This window comes from Monodelphis domestica, chromosome 5 (genome assembly GCF_027887165.1).
Source record: "Monodelphis domestica isolate mMonDom1 chromosome 5, mMonDom1.pri, whole genome shotgun sequence".
Taxonomy (NCBI): domain Eukaryota; kingdom Metazoa; phylum Chordata; class Mammalia; order Didelphimorphia; family Didelphidae; genus Monodelphis; species Monodelphis domestica.
The window spans coordinates 121,795,306-121,816,469 of NC_077231.1; the positions used below are offsets into that span (position 1 = coordinate 121,795,306).

Sequence of the window (21,164 nt, forward strand, 5' to 3'; positions counted from 1 at the left end):
TAACATCTATCCCCTTTTCATTCACATAGCCACCACCTTAGTTAAAAATCCTTATTTTCCTCTCTCTTGAACTATTATACTATTATAGTTGTCCCTTAATTGGTCTTCTTGCTTCTAATCTTTCTCCAGTCTGTCCTCTACACAGCTGTCAATTTTTTAAAATTTAATTTTCTTTTTTCCTCCAATTTCATGTAAAAGCTGTTTCCAACATTTTTCAAAGAATATTGTCTTGAATTATTTCTCTCCCTCCCTTCTCCCAACACCAAAACTCCTTTGAGATGGTAAGCAATCTCATAGATTTTACATGTGCAATCATGTAAAATATTTTCCCATATTAATCTTTGTAGAAGTTCAAATGGAAAACAACTTAAAGTGAAAAAAGTGTGCTTTGATCTGGACTCAGACTCAGTTTTTTTCCTCTGGAGATAGATGACGACTTTTTTTTATCATGAGTCCTTTAAAATAATTTTGAATTGTATTGCTAAGAATAGCTATTATTCATAATTGTGCATTTTAAAGTATTCCTGTTCTCCTGGTTCTACTTATTTATTCTGCTTCACTTTATGTCTTTCCAGGTTTTTTTTTTAACCTTGTCACCAAAACAACTTTCTTTTTTGTTGTTGTTTTCTCATTTTCCTGCCTTTTTCTTTTCTTTTAGCTTAAAAAAATGTTAAAGTTGGGCTCTGTAACTGTGGTGAAGGGAGCACTGTTCCTAGCTTCAGTTTCTTTGTGCAACTGCCTTCAGAGCTGACATTGTTGGTCTATCTGCTTTCAGTTCTTCCAATGTGGTGTGATGTAAGGAGAGGTATGTTTAAATACTGTAAGATTAAAAATTTATATACAAATACTTCAAAAATATATTCTTATAAGAATTTATTAATTAATAACTTGAAGAAAAAGGAAAATGATAGCATTAGCAAAGAGAGAGTTGCCCAGACCGCCAAAAGCAGGACAAGAGCCAGGAGGAGAGCAGGGGAAGAAGAGAGAGCAAAAAGGTGGAGTTACAGAACTTATCTATACATGTGTAAGGATGTAACATGAGGATGAGGGGAAAGGGAAGCTGGGTAATATAGTTCAAAGGCACAAAATTCCAATTACAAATTCCCCTGTGATCCTTTGGGAGGCCAGTTTCCCCAATGGATCAGTACACATTACCAACTTAAAAAGCTAAAGATTTTTTTATCTAAAGGTATATACAGGGGCAGAGTTAAGAAGGTGACATAGAGGCAACAAAAGTTCAGACCTCTGAAAACCCTTCCTTGCCAATTAAGAACCAAATGCTCCTAGGGGACTGAAAACCAAACCTAACAATAGGACAGAGCCAAGGAACCCTCCTGTTGGATTCAGCTTAAAAGGTACACCCCCCAAAAGCCTGAATTTGAGAACACTTCAGTTTAAGGGGAAGGAAAGAAGGAAGGTCCCAGGACCCCTCCCTCACCTACAGTACTGAGCCTCCAGCAGTGGCTGAAATTTCTCAGCAGGCAAGTCTGGAGGGAGTACCTTGGGGGCAAAGCTGTGCCAGGCTCAGGGCTCTGAACTTAGGTGATGGGGGAGCAATTGGAGAAGAAGTGCAGAGCAGGCAGTCAAGTAGCAGCCTAGACACTCCATATTGGGGGGGGCCTGCCTCCCCCATTCCCCCCTCTCCCCCCGGTTTTGGCCTCAGGGCACATCCAGCTCTGCAAATTCAACTCAGCTGGGCTTAATCTTATCAAGCCTTTAGAGGGCAGGGAAGCTCAAGCTCCAACGGTCCTCCCCCACAGATGTCTCTGAGAGCCTTGCTAAGCTCTGTGAATTTTAAAACTATTCCACTCTAATCATACCATTCTTTAGAAGATGTGATTTAGCTATTTCCTTATCAGTAACAATGGAGATACTTGGAATAACTGAATCAGGTCTTGGAAACTACATTCTCCACCCTACTGAGTTTAACAAGATTTAGAAGGTCTGCATCAAACTCAAGATTTAATTATCTGAGGAGATGACCTTCAACAGACATGTGCAAAAAAAGGACAGACCTCCGGGCTGTCCTAAGTCAAGCTAAGTCCTCATTGGTACAGATAAGATGCAGAAAAATGATGTAAAAACATCCATATAAGGCACGGCACTTCTTGGCCCCTCCTCTTTCCCTAGAGAGATGACTCTGGCTGGCAGCGTGCTAAGCATTCCAACATCTTGGAGTGTTGGGTGGTGAGTTTTTCCCTGGAGCTGATTTCAGGTTTGGGCATCATAGCTGAGCCCCTTTGGAGGTCAGGCTGATTCCTTCCTCCTTCATACTCCAAACCCTTACTCCCTTATCTCCTGATACCTCCACCTGATACTAATCAGGCTGGGGGAGAGGGAGAGAAAAAACCTACCTCTTCTCCTTCCTTCTTCTTAATCTTCTCCACTATCAATTAAACCACTATAAAATTTGGCAGCTGACTTGGGTATTTTATTATTTGGGATTTCCCTTGGCGACCACTTAAATTTTGATTTTTTTTTCAGTCTCAATCATAATTTTAACCTTTACAGTTCCAAGGGTGAAGGTTGACAGAAAAGCTCAAACCCATAGATTGTAAAAGAGAGAATATACATGCATGCAAAGGACATCATCTGTCTGTTAAAAGGAACATTCCATTTTGGAATGTTACTAGGAAAGATAGTTGGAGCCAAACCAGGCTAAACTGGGCTGACTTTGGCTTCTGATAGGGTGGTGGAGAAGAAATTGAGGTTTTGGCTGGTGTGGCTGATGGTGGTGAAGAAGCTAATTGTGTCTCTGGACTTGAATTAATCAAGTTGAAGGTTACCTGGCTGGTTGGCAGAAGAAGAAAGACAGACAGTTGTCCTCATATCTCTCTGACTGACTTTGTTTCAATATCCTCCAATCTTAGGCTCCCTGTAGAGAATAGGGAAAACCCCATCCCCTATTACCTTATCCTTCATCCTTGTCCTGTCTTCCCCAATAAACCCTTACTTGAGTTAAAGAAAAGAGTATTTTCTCTAAAGCATAATAGTTCACATTGAGTGAAACTGAAGAAGGCTGAAGGGAAAGAGGGAGGGGAAGCTGAAAGGCTTCTGAAGTGGGAGGAAAAGGCAGGAGAGTAGGCTAAACTTGATCCATTAGTTATCCAGAATCAATCAATATACAGCCTTAGGAATTACCATCTATTACAAGATCCAATGCATAATAAGAGGAACAAGGGTACAGGCAACTACAGGGGGGGAAAGAAGGGACAAATATGAGCAAACAATAGAAAAATAAAAATTACAATTGACAGCTTCTATCCAGGCAATGAACAAAGAGCAAATGTAACAAGAAAATCAAGGAATACCAAGAAAAACACAGAAACTCCAGCGAATTGGACACAGGCTTTTGAAGAACTCAAAATACAATTCAAAACACAATTAAGCCAGGCTGAAGACAACTGGGAAAATAACTTAAAAAAAAAGATAAATCATCTGGAAACAGAAAATGGTGTCTTGAAAGGCAAAATTAATCAGCTTGAAAATGAGGCAAAGGAGATAAAAGATCAGAAGGAGAAGGATGGCCAAAAAGTCAGAGATGAAATTCAGTCTTTAAAAACCAGAATACAACAATTAGAAGCAAGAGACTTCACAAGACAGTAGGAAATGATAAAATAAAATCAAAAGAATGAAAAAATTGAAGAAAACATAAAACATCTCATTCACAAAACAGAAGATTTTGAAAATCGTTCCAGGAGAGACAACTTAAGAATCATGGTCTACGGAAGACCATGACAAAAAAAAAAAGCCTGGACATCATCCTACAGGTAATTATCCAAGAAAACTGCCCCGACATTCTAGAACAAGAGAGAAAAGTGGAGATTGAAAGAATTCACAGATCACCTCCTGTACTTAATCACCAACTGACAACACCCAGGAATGTTATAGCCAAATTCAAGAACTATTAGACCAAGGAAGAAATATTACAGCTGCTAAAAAGAAGTCATTCAGATACCATGGAACTACAGTGAGGATAACACAGGATTTAGCGGCATCTACACTGAAGAACCGAAAGGCATGGAATATGATATTCCAGAAGTCAAGGGAACTAAGTCTACAATCAGGAATTAACTACCCAGCAAAACTGACTATGTTCTTATAGGGGAAAGTATGGTAATTTAATAAAATAGAAGAATTCTAAGCATTTGTAAAGAAAAGACCAGACCTGAACAGAAAATTTGATGCCCAAACACAGAACCTAAGAGAATCATCAAAAGGTAATTAAGAAAGGGGGAAAAAGAAAAACAAAACAAAACAACCCCCCCTTTTTTAAGGGACCCAATAGGTTAAAATGATATGTATCTCGATAAGAAAAGAGGATATTGGTAACTCTTAAAAATTATTATCCCCTAGGTAGCTAGAAGAATTATACTTAGAGGGTTCAGTGACAAACTATATAGGATGAAATGCCAAGACATAAATATGTATATAGATATATGTATATAAATATATATATATATATCTGGTTGTGTGTATAGATTTATGTATATATGTTTATATACATATATCTATACACACAACCAGATATATATATATATATATATATATATATATATATATATATATGTTTATGTACAAATATCTATACACACAACCAGAGTTTAAAAAAAGAGGGTAATACTAAGAAAAATGGGAAAAGAAACAAAATAGGGTAAATTATATATCACAAAGAAGTGCATAGTGGAGGTGGGGGGAGAACATCAAAATACTGGAAGGTAAAGAGGTTGGAGATAAGAAACTCAATTCTTACATGCATTGAAATTGACTCAAAGAGGGAGGAACAATCAAATACATTGGGGCAGAGAATTGATTTATGCCCTGTAGGGAAGTAGAAGGGTAACAAATGGACTGGTGGTGAGGGAAGTAATATAAAGGAGGGAGAGGACAGGGAGGTAGTTTAAAAAGACTGTAAAGAAAATAAGAGGGGAATAAGAAGGGGGGAGTATAAAGGGAAGTAAAATAAGGATGGGAATTAGGGGGCCTGATTAAAAACAAAACACTTGTGTAGAAGGAAATAGTGAAAGAAGAAAGGGCAGGACTAGGAGTGGAAATCAAAATGCTGGGAAATACACAGCTGATAATCATAACTCTGAATGTGAATGGGATGAACTCACCCATTAAAACACAAGCAAATAGCAGAGTGGATTAGAAACCAAAACCCTACCATATCCTATCTACAAGAAACACACATGAGGAAGGTAGACACACATAGGGTAAAAGAGGATGGAGCAAAATCTATTGGGCATCAACTGAGAAAAAGAAAGCAGGAGTTGCAATCATGATATCTGACAAAGCCAAAGTAAAAACAGATAGTCAAAAGAGATAGGGAAGGTAATTACATCCTGATAAAAGGCAGTTTAGACAATGAAGAAATATCAGTACTCAACATGTATGAACCAAATGGCATAGCATCCAAATTTCTAAAGGAGAAACTAGTGGAGATCAAGGATGAAATAGATAGAAAAACTATACTAGTGGGAGACCAGAACCTTCTTCTATCAGAACTAGATGAATCAAACCAAAAAATAAATAAGAAAGACATAAGAGAAGTGAATGAAAAATTAGAGTTAGTAGATATGTGGAGAAAAATAAATAGTAACAAAAAGGAATATGCCTTCTTTTCAGCAGCACATGGTACATTCACAAAGATTGACCATGTACTAGGGCATAACAACATTGCAAACAAGTGCAAAAGAGCAGAAATAATAAATGCAACCTTTTCAGACTACAATGCAAAGAAAATAATAATTAGTAAGGGTACATGGAGAGGCAAATAAAAAATTAACTGGGAATTAAACAATATGATTCTTCAAAATCAGTTAGTTAAAGAACAAATCATAGAAATAATCATTTCATTGAAGAAAATGACAACGATGAGACATCCTTTCAAAATCTATGGGATGCAACCAAAGCATTACTCAGGGGGAAATTTATATATCCTTGAGTTCATATATTAACAAATTAGGGAGGGCAGAGGTCAATTAATTGGGCATGCAAATTAAAAAACTAGAAAGTAAACAAATTAAAAATCCTCAGATGAAGTCTAAATTAGAGATCCTAAAAAATCAGAGAAATTAATAAAATTGAAAGTCAAAGAACTATTGATTTAATAAATAAGACTAGAAGCTAATACTTTGAGAAAACAAATAAAATAGACAAAGTACTGATCAATCTAATTAAAAAAGGAAAGAAGGGGGCAGCTGGGTAGCTCCTTGGATTGAGAGCCAGGCCTAGAGATGGGAGGTCCTAGGTTTAAATCTGGCCTCAGACACGTCCCAGCTGTGTGACCCTGGGCAAGTCACTTGACCCTCATTGCCTAGCCTTTACCACTCTTCTGCCTTGGAGCTAATAAACAGTATTGACTCCAAGATGGAAGGTAAGGGTTTAAAAAAAATAAATAAAAAAGGAAAGAAGAAAACCAAATTGACAGTATCTAAGATGAAAAGGGAGACCTCACCTCTAATGAGGAGGAAATTAAGGCAATCATTAAAAACTATTATGCCCAATTATATGGCAATAAATATGGTAATCTAGGTGATATGGATGAATATTTACAAAAATATAAATTGCCTAGATTGAAAGAGGAAAAAATAGACTACCTAAACAACCCCATATCAGAAAAATAAATTGAACAAGCCATCAAAGGACTCCCTAAGAAAAAAATCCCCAGACCAGATGGATTCACAAATGAATTCTACCAAACATTCAAAGAACAACTAATCCCAATATTATACAAACTACTTGACAGAATAAGCAAAGAAGGAGTTCTACTAAATTCCTTTTACAACACAAATATGGTACTAATTCCAAAGCCAGGCAGGTCAAAAATGGAGAAAGAAAACCACAGACCAATCTCCTTAATGAACATAGATGTGTAAAGATGAATTTAGAGCTGTGACTTTAAATCTAGATTTAAATAGTTGCCAAATAAATTTCCCAAGTCAGTCTGGAAATTTATGGTAATTTAATTAATATAGAGGGAAGGAATTTAAGGAGAAGTGAGAGGGAGAGGGAAAAGAGTTAATTTAAACTGCTCAGGCTCAGGCTGAGCCAGGTAGGAGTTAAAGGCTTTGGCCAAAGAGGCCTTCCTGAGCCCAAGGGAAAAGGAAGTCAGTCTTATCACTCACCATGAGACTGTCTCAAGGAAGCTGAGTGAGCTCCTCCAGGCTGAGTTCCAGGATCGAACTGGTGCCCAGGCTGCTCATAGGAAGTGATCAGCCAGATCCAACTTTCCGTGTAAAGAGGTTTTGAGAGACAAAAAAATCCCCAATATGTAGACCTTTCACCCTTGTGTCTCCACCTCTAAATTTTCACATCTACCAATCACATCAAAGGCTTTCTCCAGGACTTCCCATACTTTTAGTTCTCACCTTCTTTAATTAGTTTGTATCTTTTGAGCTACTTCACACTTCTTTGTTAAATTCATCTTTTGTTAGTTACTTGACCTTTTTGTGATTAATTTAATCTTTAGAGTTATTTTACACCTTTTTGTATTAAGGTCTAAAAATAGACTTAGCTTAAAGTTCTAGCTTCACTATGAGGTGAGAACTAAGTATCTTCATTGTTCAATTAGGAGATTACGACTTTATCTTCCCCTAAAGTATGTCTAAGTAAGTTGGAGTACTGTAAAGTACTACAAGACATTCCTGATTCTGTTAAAGAGAGTGTCTTCATTGTTACAATCAGGATTTAGCTAAATCAAATCTTCTAAAGTACAGTCTGAGTAGAGTGGAGTAGTTTTAAAATTCACAGATGCAAAAATCTTAAATAGCAAAAAGACTCCAACAAATGATCACGAGGGTTATTCATTATGACCAGGTAGGATTTATACCAGTAGTGAAAGTATGGTTCAATATTAGGAAAACCATTCACATAATTGACCATACTAACAAGCAAACTGACAAAAATCACATGATTATCTCAATAGATGCAGAAAAAGTCTTTGACAAAATACCACACCCATTCCTATTGAAAACACTGGAAAGTATAGGAATAGAAGGGCCTTTCCTAAAAATAATAAACAGTATATATCTAAAACCATCCGCAAACATCATCTGCAATGGGGATAAACTAGAAACCTTCCCAATAAGATCAGGAGTGAAACAAGGATGCCCATTATCACCTCTGTTATTTAACATTGTACTAGAAACACTAGCAGTAGCAATTAGAGAAGAAAAAGAAATTGAAGGTATTAAAATAGGCAATGAGGAGACCAAGCTATCACTCTTTGCAGATGATATGATGATCTACTTAAATAATCCTTGGGAATCAACTAAAAAGCTAGTTGAAATAATGAACAACTTTAGCAAAGTTGCAGGATACAAAATAAACCCACATAAGTTATCAGCATTTCTACATATTTCCAAAACCCACATAAGTCATCAGCATTTCTACATATTTCCAACACATCTCAGCAGCAAGAATTAGAAAGAGAAATTCCATTTAAAATCACCCTACACAATATAAAATACTTAGGAATCTACCTGCCAAGACAAACACAGGAACTATATGAACCCAACTAAAAAACACTCTCCACACAATTAAAATTAGATCTAAACAATTGGAAAAACATCAATTGCTCATGGGTAGGACGAGCTAACATAATAAAAATGTCAATCCCACTCCAATTAATTTACTTATTTCATGCCATACCCATTGAATTACCAAAAAACTTTTTTACTGAATTAGGAAAAAACCATAACAAAGTTCATTTGGAAGAACAAAAGATCAAGGATATTCAGGGAAATAATAAAGGTACATAGAATATTGAAGTTTCTAAGAGGAATTACAATTATTTTGGGGATAAAAGGGAAACAAAAGAGAAAAAGAACAAAAACAATAATTGCTACATTGACAAAAAGCCAGTTTGGGGGCAGTCCCCTTTGGCATGAGTGTACATTTAAAACAAATGCATTCAACCCCCCAACAGTTCAAATCAACACATCCTAAAGTTCACTTTGGATCTTCTGGTGCAGTGTATGGTCTCTGTAGGCATTGCCATAGTGCCTCTTCTCTAAAAAGTTCACTTTTCTGGATTATGGGAGCTAGCAAGTTTCTTATCCTAAAATTATTCTCATAAGAATTTAAAACTTGCATTATAGGATAATAATACTCCTGAGGAGGATGGTGACAAATACAGGGATCACTCAGGGATGCATGGCTGAGTTATGAGGTATATGAATCAATTGGCAAAAGAAAATAAAAAACATCAAAAAAATTCAAACAAAAGAAAAAAATAATTTATGGATGAAATATAAAATATCAAAGTCTTACACCTAAGATATCTAAGTAAAGGAAAAATAATCCTATAACAGGTACTTGAATCAGGGCCTAATTAAAGTGATTTATGTCCCATAAGCCTGTAGTATCAGTTATGCACTTACCCAATCATCAGTCAAGACTACAGAAAGTTTGCCACACTATGAAAGACAGTAAAGGAACTAGATTTCAGCAATAAATTGGGAACTAGCTTTCCTTGGTCTGATTTCACCTTTTCTCTTAGGGATACAGGAGTCAGGATGGCAGCCAAAGTGAGGTACTTGACAGAATGTAGGATGCGGAATATCTGCCTCTGATGTATGTCAAAACAGCCACAACCTCGAACCCCAAACAAATTCAAGTCCTCTTGTCTTGGCTCAAAATCTCATCAATCCCACAGGGATTGTATTCCCTTCTCCTGGAATCAGGCAGAATCATTAAGCCCAGTCCCATAACATTAAAGAATGAAGGGCAGGTTTCTATAGTCTAAAGCTTTTGTGTATGCATTGACATTAGGGCTAATGGACATTTTAAATTTATCCTAGTGCACAACAACAATAACAACAAACCCCCCCAACATTAATAGTGGTAACGTGCTTCAAGAACAAAAATGAGAGAAAAAGTAAAACTCAAATACCATATTGCACATACAAGGGATTAGAATAATCAAAAAAAGTTTTAAAAATCAAAAAAATATAGCTTACAATCAGTGACACACTGTGTCAGCCAAGGAGAGGTAGAATACAAAGGTTTCTCACCCCAAAATGAGATCCATTTCCTTTTTAACTTGGCCATGATCCACAGTGTGGGTGCAAAGTATTTTCAGAAAGTAATAGCTTTATAAAATAGTAGTATAGTAGATAGTAGTAGTGGTAGTCTCTCGGTGATCGAGAATGACTATTGTCTTTGTGCAGTTTCATCTATGGTGTACCCTCATGTGGCTTTGGAGTCCAAAGGCTGAGGCGCAAATTTTGTGGCACATGGGGCATGGGACTCCAGTTGTTACGGGAGGTGTGGTTGTGGCCTGGTGTCGGCGTTCACACGCAGCGGCAAGACGTCGACGTCACTCATCTTCAAAGGTGGCGATGGCATGGTTAATGTAGGTTTGCCAGCTGCTTCTGACAGAGGCAGCGAGTTCTAGTTGCTTTGGTGTAATGCCAGCCCACTTCAAGTTGGACTTTAGCTGATCCTTGAATCTTTTCTTTGGTTGGCCTTGTTTCCTGAGTCCAGCTGACAGTTCACCATAGAATACCTGTCTTGGTATTCGCTGTGGGTCCATGCGGATGACGTGTCCAGACCATCGTAGCTGGGTTTGGAGGACCATGACTTCGATGCTGGTGGAGTTGGCTCTGTCGAGGACTTCCTGATTGGTGATTTGGTCCTGCCATCGGATCCTCATGTTTGACTGGAGGGAGCGTTGGTGGAATTGCTCCAGCTGTTTCATGTGCTTCCAGTACAGTGTCCATGTCTCACAACTGTACAGGAGCGAGCAGAGGACCACTGCGTTATACACTTTGAGCTTCGTCGCAGTGCTTACACCTCTGTGTTGGAGGACTTTGCAGCGCAGCCGCCCAAGTGCCTGGCTGGCCTTTTGGATCCTGGCATTAATCTGGTGGTCTAGGGACCCGTCGTTGGCGATGGTGCTGCCCAGGTACTTGAAAGTGTTGATGTTAGAAAGCTGCGTGCCATCGATTGTAATGCACGGCTGGTTCGTTGGCCTCCCTGGTGCAGGTTGGAACAGCACCTCTGTTTGGCTGAGGCTGATCATCAGGCCAAACAGTTTTGTTGCGGTGGAGAACCTGTGCACAATGGTTTGGAGATGATTTTCTTGGTGGGCCATGAGAGCACAGTCATCTGCAAAGAGAATTCCAGGATGAGTCTCTCTGTTGTCTTTGTTTTTGCAGTCAGGTGGCGAAGGTCAAATAGTGAGCCATCCAGTCGGTATTTGATGTAGACGCCCAGGTCTAGATCCATCACAGCATGTGGTAATACTTGGGTGAAAAATAGGTTGAATAGTACTGGAGCGAGGACACAGCCTTGTTTCACACCATTGGAGATGTTGAAGCGATCAGAAGTCTCTCCACCAGATAGGACTTCCCCTGTCATGTCGACATGAAAGAGATGGATCAGTTTGACGAATTTTGCTGGGCAACCGAGCTTGCTGAGGATCACCCACAATGCGTCCCTGTTCACTGTGTCGAACTCCTTTGTCAGGTCTATGAAGACAATGTAGAGACTCAGGTTCTGCTCAAGGCATTTTTCCTGCATTTGCCTCACTGTGAAGACCATGTCGATGGTGCTGCGATCTGGTCGGAAGCCACATTGTGATTCAGGCAGGTTCTGCTCTGAAACAGATGACAGGAGTCTGTTGAGTATAACACGGGCGAGGATCTTTCCTGCAGTGGAGAGTAGTGAGATGCCTCTGTAGTTGTCACAGGCTGCTCGTGAGCCTTTGTTCTTGTATAGGGCTACGATGGAGGCCTCTCTGAGTTCTGGGGGCATGTCTTCCTCTTAGCATATGCTGGTCAGCACTATGTGGAATTCCTGGAGCGCCTTTCCATTTAAGGCCTTGTACACCTCGGTTGGGATCCCGTCTTTACCGGATGCCTTGACTGCACTCATTTGTTTAATGGCTTTTTGGACTTCCTCTATTGAAGGAGGGATGTCAAGTTGTTCAATGGAGCGGTTTTGGGGGATCTGGTCAAGGGCACTTTGGTCGACTGAAGAGGGTCGGTTGAGAAGCTGACTGAAGTGTTCTTTCCACCTGTTGTTGATGCCTTTTTTATCTTTTATGAGAGTGTCACCATCAGAGGATAGCAAGGGAGTGGTGGTGGGTTTTAATGGCCCATAGACAGTCTTGAGGGCACTGAAAAATTGTTTGTAGTTTTTCATATCAGCAAACCGCTGGATTTCTTCTGCCTTTTTTTCCCACCATTGGTCTTGCATCTTCCTGATCTCACGCTGCGCCGTGGCTTGGAGAGACTTGAATCTGTCCTTTTTAGGAGCAGAGTTTGGGTTATTTTGCCACTCCATAAAGGCTTTGTTCTTCTTGCTCAATAGGTCTTCAATAGCAGTGTTGTTCTCGTTGAACCAGTCCTGGTGGTTGCGTTGTTTTGGGCCTAGGACTGCCTTTGATGTTTCCTTCACTGCGTCTCTGAACTGGTTCCATTTTTCGGTTGAGCTTCCAGTGAGTGGTCCCATGGCAGACAGCTTGTTGTCCAGGCAGGACTGGAATGTTTGCAAATAAGATGGATCTCTAAGACGACTCATGTTGTAAAATGCGCAAACTGTCTGGGCGCGTTTTGGATGGCGAGGCGCAATGCACATTTGAAGAGTCGCTCTAACCAATCGGTGGTCTGTTCAGCATTCAGCTCCTCTCATGGCTCTGGTGATCTTTACATCCTGGATGTCTTGCCGGCGTACAATGACGTAGTCAATGAGATGCCACTGTTTTGATCTTGGGTGCATCCACGTTGTTTTATATTTGTTCGTCATTCTGAACACAGTGTTCGTGATGGTGAGTTCGAACTCTGAGCATTTGCTGAGTAGCAGTAGGCCATTGTTCATTTTGCCCACGTTGTGTTTGCCGAGCATTCCTTTCCATCTTTCATGGTCCTGGCCAACACGGGTGTTGAAGTCTCCCAGTAGTATCAGTTTGTCATTTGTGGGCACTGAGTGCAGGATGGCACTCAGGTCAGAGTAGAACTGCTCGATGGTCTCCTCTGTGCTGGTCAGTGTTGGGGCAAATGCGCTGATGATTGTGGCATACCGGTCTTTGCTGAGAGGCAAAAGGATCTTCATGAGCCTCTCGCGGATGCCCATAGGCAAGTCTGGCAGCTGTTTGAGCAAACTGGTCTTGATGGCCAGGCCAACACCGTGGATTCTGTCTTCATTTGAGGCTTGACCTTTCCAGAAGAAGGTGTATCCAGTGGTGGGTTCGCTGAGTGATCCCTCTTCTGGTAAGCGTATTTCGCTTAAGGCTGTGATGTCGATGTTATATCGCGCCAGTTCTTTACTGATTAGAGCTGTTCTTCTCTCAAGTCTTGGGGTATTCTCTCTATCAAGTAATGTCCTGATGTTCCATGCTCCTAGTAGGAGTTTCTTTGTATTTTTTCTTTGATTTTGACCGCTTAAAGGGGATGACCCACCAGCCGCGGTGTGCTGACCGGGTTTTTGTAGGGCAGGCAATATTTGGGACACCTTTTCTAGTCCTCTCCCTTGATTAGGGTGAGCAGTGCTGTCCTAGAGAGGGCTGCTCAGTTGCCCAGGATGCTGCCGAACGTCCCTGCTGCCCACAGGGCCGAGCAACCACTGGTCCGTGGGCCGCCTACGTGCAGGATCGTGACTACAACTGCCAGTGGTCACCTCCACCTGTTGTGTTGTCACTCCCCCATCGCCGCAGGTCTTGAAGAGGGTGGACGGGGTTAGGATAGATGAGTGTGCACAAAGATACTTGTGCGTGAAGGAGATTTAAGTGGAAAAGTCGATGCACAGAGACAGTCTCACTCTCTCGGCGTTGGAAGCCTGGGTCCAGTGGCACGAAAAATTGTTAAGTCTGGAGACTTCCTCAGCTGCATTGGATGGCCATGTTGTCCTTTGTGCTCCAACACGCCCTAAGCACTCCACAGTGCTTTGCTATGTCACCCTCTCAGCCGCTGAACCTTCTTATTGGTTTCTTCTGTCTGTTCAGCCGAAGCAGTTTTCACATGCTGGGTGAGCAAAGCCCTGGTTCACCATGGGTCGATGAACCGATGGCTACTCTCACAAGGTTTAGCCGGCCTGTCGAAGCTGTTGCCTGGGGTGTGGCCGCTGCCGCATGCTAGCAGCTAGTGGGAGCCACAAGTGAGAGCTGGGTCAGGTGAGGGTCAGAGGCTGGAGAGCCCTAGGAGGGCACAACCAGCTTTCCATACCAGAGATACTACCCCTCCCTGAGTACCCCATACACCCCAGTATAGTAGGTAATGCACATTTAAAGAAGTACCAAAATTTCCATAGCCCAGTTAATGACAATAGCAAACAAACCTGCTATTATATAGGATTCACATGATTATATAACCATTTGCTGTGTGACATTTAAAAAACCTACGAACTCATGGATACTTGTCACAAGTTCTACAAATGTAGCAAATCTTTGAACCTTGGCAAAGATATTTTTAACAAAGTCTATTACTGCCATCATTCCAAAATGTGACAGAGGAACTCCCCCCAAAAAAACCCAACCAAAAAACACAGCACAAACTTCTGTACTACTGATGAAAACCTTTTGGGTCTAAAATGGCACCAAGAATCTAGATTGTTCTGATGGAAGGGTAGAATAAGCTGAAGAGTTACAAATATAAAAAACCCATTTTGAAGCTACTAGGCTTCATAGGAAAAGTCATTCCCACCTCCCAGAAGAGATTATAACCCATTTGCAGGTAACTAAGTCTCTTGGGAAACCTCCCTCCCTCTAGTATGAAACTGTAACAGTGTAACAGACCTGTCTCCAATATGTCCCACACATTTATGTTGAGCCAACGACTAAATAGTGAAAATCACTTCAGACATCTCATCCCTTACATTTTTAATAAATGTGGAGGTGGGGAAATACAACAATGTTATTACACTTTTCTTCAACTACAAATGGACCCTTATCTCTTGTTACAAAGAACCCAGAGGCAGGCAAGCTACTAGATATCAAAAAATCACTTCTGAAGACCCCTTAAAATCAATTGAGATATTTAGCACATTAAATTCTCCAAAGGTTGTATACATACAGGTTGTAACCAATTTGATGGAGTTCTTCCATCATCTATGTGAAAATTAACAAAGGCAAAATGAAAGAAAAGGCTATTAAGGCAACATGTGACCTCGATGGATCTGGTGACAAACCCACCTGAGGGCTCCTGGAGCAAGGCAGTTACCTGGCTCTCTTCTCTTGTGGTGGGTGGGTCCCTAGCACCAGGCAAACTTACTGTCTTTACTGAGAGGCTATCTGAGTAGAAATTTTTGAGAATTCATTTCCTAAAGTTGTTGACCAGAATTAGAAGATTAAAAATTAATATCCAAATACTTAAAAAATTATATTCTTATAAGAATTTATTAATAACTTGAAGAAAAAGGAAAAGGATAACATTAGCAAAGAGAGTTGTCCAGACTGCCAAAAGCAGGATGAGAGCCAGGAGGAGAGCAGGGGAAGAAGAGAGAGCAAAAGGGAGGAGTTATAGAACTTATCTATACATGTGTAAGGATATAATGTGGGGGCAAAAGAGGAAAGGGATGCTGGGTAATATAGTTCAAAGGTACAAAATTCCAATTACTTAATACTCTCCTGGATTGTTCTCTGTTCTCTGAATAACTCCAAGTACTCTTTTACCCCTTAGAACTATGCCCAGGAGCCTGCTCTTCTGTGGCTACAAGTGCTCATGTCCTCTAGTATTCTTCTTCACCCTGCAACTGTGCCCTAGGACTGAGACCTGGTTCTGCATATGAGAAATGCAACAAGAGACTCACACCCAGAGACAGCCAAGGGACCCCTATAATCTATGAGTTGTCTGATCCCCCTTACCATCTGTGGCTTGAGAATTCTGTAAGCCTTGGCTGTTGCTTCAGTTGTACTCAAGGCCTGATGCCTCAATGGGGCCTGCCCTAGAGTATTGTGCTCCACCTTTACTTCAGGGCACTAGATTTCTTGTGCCGGCTTTTTAAGTTGTTTTGGGTGGAAAAATTACTTCACCTCTTCTTTTTGTGTGTTATGCTTCTCCAGAAATTGCTTTGAGGCATTATTTCTTTGTTTTTTTGTAAGGTAATTTGGTAGAAACCTAATGGGCTCCTGTACCTTCTCTGCCATCTTGGCTCTGCTTTTTATACTTACCAAATCTTAAAGCACAGATCTGACCCTGTGAGTCTCTTGCTCAAGAATCTTTAATGAGGGGGCAGCAGGTGGCTCAGTGGATTGAGAGCCAGGCCTAGAGATAGTAGGTCCTAGGTAGGTCAAATCTAACCTTAGATACTTCCTAGCTGGGTGACCCTGGCAAGTCACTTAACTCCCATTGCCTAGTCCTTACCTCTCTTCTACCTCAGAACCAATACACAGTATTGATTCTAAGACAGAAGGTAAGGTTTTGTTTTGGTTTTTGGTGTTTAAGAAAAGAAACAAAGAATCTTCAATGGCTACTAGGATAAAATGCAATTCCTTGAAATTCTTTTAAATTCTTTATAGTGTCCCACCAGCCTGCTTTTCCAGACCTTTAAAAATTTTTTAAAGCTAGAACTTCATAATTTTCTTTCTTTCTTTTACATTAATAACAAATTTTCACATTAAGTTTTTCAAAGTTATAATATTCATATTATCTTCTTCCATTCTTCTCTCCTCCCCTCCCAGAGTTGACAAGCAAGTCAATCTGGGTTATATCTGCATTATCAAGCAAAATACATTTCTGTATTACTCATAAAACCCCAAGTCATATACACAAATAGGCACGTGATTATTCATGTTTATTTTCATTATTCATAACATTAATCATGTTATTATCTGCATTTAATCTCCAACAGTTCTTTCTCTGGAGGTGGATAGCATTCTTTTTCATAAATCCCTCAAAATTGTCTTGGATCATTATATTGCTGTTCATAGCAAAGTCTGTCACATTTCATCATTCTTAAAAGCTGGAACTTAAATACCAAAAGGAGCATTTCCATGTAGCAGAACACAAAAGTAGGAATGCATGTGAAATAATCTTCTTTTCAATAATGCTTTTTAAAAAGTATATAATGACTTTTATACTTTCAAAACTGTTGTTTGTTTGTGTTTTCTCCTTAACTTGCTTCTGTCCTCTTGTGTGTATTTAAAAAATGTTTCAATGAGCTTTTTTTCCTTAACAGTATTGCTAATTCTCTTTTCTAAACTATCCCCCATTAAAAGCCAAGAGAGAGGAATAAGTAATAAGTAAGCTCAGTGAAACAAAATAATCCATAGAGTCTAGATCTAAAGACCTATGTCTTTCTGAACTTTGAATTCATCCTTCCTTTTTTATTTTTTATTTTATTTTTATTTATTTATTTATTTTTTCCATTTGAATAAGTTTATTTAGTCAATTTAGAACATTATTCCTTGGTTACAATAATCACATTATTCCCCCCCCCCCCACCTCCACCCACTCTTCCCACAGCCAACACACAATTTCATTGGGTATTACTTGTGTCCTTGATCTGAACCTATTTCCATGTTGTTGTTTGCCCTAGGATATTCATTTAGAGTCTACATCCCCAACCATATCCCTTCGATCCATGCATTCAAGCAGTTGTATTTCCTTGGTGTTTTTACTCTCGCAGTGTTTCCTCTGGATGTGGGTAGTGGTTTTTCTCGTAGGTTCCTCCAAGTTGTTAAGGGTCATTGCATTGCCACTAATGGAGAAGTCACCTTACATTCAATTGTACCACAGTGTATCCGTCTCTGTGTACAATGATTTCCTGGTTCTGCTCCTCTCACTCTGCATCAATTCCTGGAGGTTGTTCCAGTCCCCATGGAATGCCTCCACTTTATTATTCCTTTGAGCACAATAGTATTCCATCACCCACATATACCACAATTTGTTCAACCATTCCCCAATTAAAGGGCATCCCCTCATTTTCCAATTTTTTGCCACCACAAAGAGAGCAGCTATGAATATTCTTGTACAAGTCTTTTTCCTTATTATCTCTTTGGGGTACAAACCCAGCAGTGCTATGGCTGGATCAAAGGGCAGACAGTCTTTTAGCACTCTTTGGGCATAGTTCCAAATTGCCCTCCAGAATGGATGGATCAATTCACAACTCCACCAGCAATGAATTAATGTCCCAACTTTGCCACATCCCCTCCAGCATTCATTACTTTCCTTTGCTGTCATGTTAGCCAATCTGCTAGGTGTGAGGTGATACTTCAGAGTTGTTTTGATTTGCATTTCTCTGATTATAAGAGATCTAGAACACTTTTTCATGTGCTTATTAATAGTTTTGATTTCTTTAACTGAAAATTGCCTATTCATGTCCCTTGCCCATTTATCAATTGGAGAATGGCTTGATTTCGGTTTAGCTCTTTATAAATTTGAGTAATTAGACCTTTGTCAGAGGTTTTTGTAATGAAGATTGTTTCCCAATTTGTTGTTTCCCTTCTAATTTTGGCTGCATTAGTTTTGTTTGTACAAAATCTTTTTAATTTGATGTAATCAAAATTATTGATTTTACATTTTGTGTTGCTTTTTTTCCTAGCTCTTGCTTGGTTTTAAAGTCTTTCCTTTCCCAAAGATCTGACAAGTATACTATTCTGTGTTTGCCTAATTTACTTATAGTTTCCTTCTTTATATTCAGGTCATTCACCCATTCTGAGTTTATCTTGGTGTAGGGTGTGAGATGTTGATCCAAACCTAATCTCTCCTATACTGCCTTCCAATTTTCCCAGCAGTTTTTTATTAAATAGTAGGTTTTGGTCCCCAAAACAGGGATCTTTGGGTTTATCATAGACTGTCTTGCTAAGGTCATTTACCCCAAGTCTATTTCACTGATCCTCTTTTCTGTTTCTTAGCCAGTACCAAATTGTTTTGATAACCACTGCTTTATAATATAGTTTGAGATCTGGGACTGCAAGTCCTCCTTCCTTTGCAATTTTTTCATGATTTCCCTGGATATCCTTGATCTTTTGTTTTTCCAAATGAACTTTGTTATGTTTTTTCATCCTTCCTTTTTTAGATGCAGAATGATGTGCTATATCATAGTTCCTCCTAGACATTGTTGACCATTGAAATGATCAAGAGTTAAGTCTTGCAAAGTTGTTTTGGCAATATTGTCCTTATATAAATTATTCCTGATTTTGCTCATTTCATATGATCCACGATCCTCTGCAATCATCTTTTATAATTTTTTACTTTAATATGTGACAGTTTATTTAGCTATTCTTCAGTTGACTAGCACTCCTTCAATTTGAGGGTTTTTTTCCCTTTTAATTCCTTTCAGGATCAGAACGTTTTATTTATTTATTTTTACATTTTATTTAATTGATTAAGAAAAATTTCCCATGGTACATGATTCATGTTCTTTCCCTCCCCTCCTCCCACCCTACCTTCTATAGAGTCAACACTCAATTCCACTGGGTTTTACATGTGTCATTGATCAAGACCTATTTCCATATTATTGATATTTGCACTAGGGTGATCATTTAGAGTCTATATCCCTAATCATATCCCCATGTGATCAAGCAGTTGTTTTTCTTCTCTGTTTCTACTCCCACAGTTCTTTGTCTGGCTGCGCTCTTTGTAGGAGCAAAAAAATTGGAAAATGAGGGGATGCCCTTCAATTGGGAAATGGCTGAACAAATTGTGGTATCTGTTGGTGATGGAATACTATTGTGCTAAAAGGAATAATGAACTGGAGGAATTCCATGTGAAAAAGTGAGTTATTTGACTGTATTGATGGTATATTGGTCAAGTGTTCTCTGTATCTATCAGGCTTTAGGCTGGTCTGTCAGGCTTACTCAGTCAGCTGACTGGAAACACGATCTGATTGTGTTATTTATGAAATGCATTTGGGTTTATTAAAGTCTTTCAAACAGGGAAAGGAAGGAGGATCAGGGAATAGGTCTCCTTACTTCTAGATCTCTAAATCTCCTTCCCCCAAACCTAAGAGATTCTTTTGATCTATTCTTCTGTTCTTGATGCTAACTTACAACTATACTCTCTGTTACCAAAATTCCCTATCTGTCTTCCTAACCTTCTAACCCTCCAAATATTTATGGTAGATGAGAAATAGTTCTGCAGGAGTAGATATGGGTGAGGTAATCGAAGAATTTGGACTGAAAGGCTTCTGCCAAATATGGCTTCAACCACACCTCCAGGCAGGCAGTTCTCTTGGCTCTGGTTGGTTTTCCTCAGTAAGATAAAATCTCTGAGTCAACCGAATACAGTAACTGGTTGATATGTAAAGGTTGATAGGCACAGGGAAATCCAAGTGAGTAGGATAAATAGCTCAGGGATGAGCTAGATGATGGAGAAATCTCAGGATCTGGGAAATCTCGGGATCTGGGAAATGGCTTTTCCCTCAGAAACCACAGATCCTCCATGACAGGAAGTACTCTCCTCCCAACTGCCATTCTTAGTCTCTAGTAAATCCTTTCCCCACTTTGGAATCCCGTTCCCTTCCTGGTTTCACTCATCTATGCAGTGTCAATCACAAACCTCTGCAAAAAAGCTTTTCCCTGCCTTTCCATTTCTTCATATGTAAACTGGAATGACCTCCAGGAATTGATGCAGTGAAAGGAGCAGAACCAGGAGAATCTTATGCACAGAGACTGACACACTGTGGTACAATCGAATGTAATGGACTTCTCTACTAGCAGCAATGCAATGATCCAGGACAATTCTGAGGGACTTATGAGAAGGGATGCTATCCACATCCAGAGAAAAAACTGTGGGAGTAGAAACAGAATTTGTTTTATTTGTGATGAATCTCTTCTCCCCAGTTTTATTCTCCCTCATACTAACCTATACCCTTATCCTGAAATAACCAGGTTTTGCCACTCAAAAGGTTAGTAAAAGCAGAAGTTGGTTGTCTCTGCTTCCCTCAGGCTCTGAGGGCAAGATGACTACCCTCAGGCCTGGAGCTCTCAAAAATGCAATCTGACTGATGTATACTTGTTAACAACAGGTTTAATGAAGTGAAACAACAAAGACTGGGTGAAGGTGGAAGGCCACTAGCCCTAGGCTAGTAAAACTATGCTTAGCCCCAAATTAAAGACTTTCACAAGTCTCACTTCTCTTCGTCTTCCAAGCTATCTCACAACCTTCCTGACTAAGCTGTTTCCCCAAAATATCCTATCCTAGCTTTCCTAGTCTAAAGCTTCTCCAAAATAGTTTTTGGTAAAGGTAACAGATCAAGTTGGCTGGATCAGGGTTAGT

General features: G+C 39.6%; 2 protein-coding genes across 7 annotated transcripts in view; one reads left to right on the forward strand and one right to left on the reverse strand.

Annotated features, from left to right (window-relative positions):
• NCAPD2 (non-SMC condensin I complex subunit D2) overlaps positions 1–21,164 on the reverse strand; it is a 75,367-nt gene that overhangs the window by 51,459 nt on the left and 2,744 nt on the right. The gene's annotated exons all lie outside the window — the stretch shown is intronic.
• The window catches only part of LOC100014763 (sodium channel epithelial 1 subunit alpha), a 158,362-nt gene that overhangs the window by 7,207 nt on the left and 129,991 nt on the right, over positions 1–21,164 (forward strand). For 4 of the 6 annotated variants that reach the window (XM_056799265.1, XM_056799264.1, XM_056799266.1 and 1 more), the window contains exon 2: positions 19,504–19,661. The exons of 1 other annotated variant lie outside the window; for it this stretch is intronic. In XM_056799265.1, coding sequence (XP_056655243.1) covers positions 19,549–19,661 — 113 coding nt within the window. In that variant the 5' untranslated portion in view covers positions 19,504–19,548. Of the gene's footprint in view, positions 1–19,503; positions 19,662–21,164 lie in introns of those variants that run through there. One more of the 6 variants, XM_056799255.1, reaches the window with a different exon arrangement.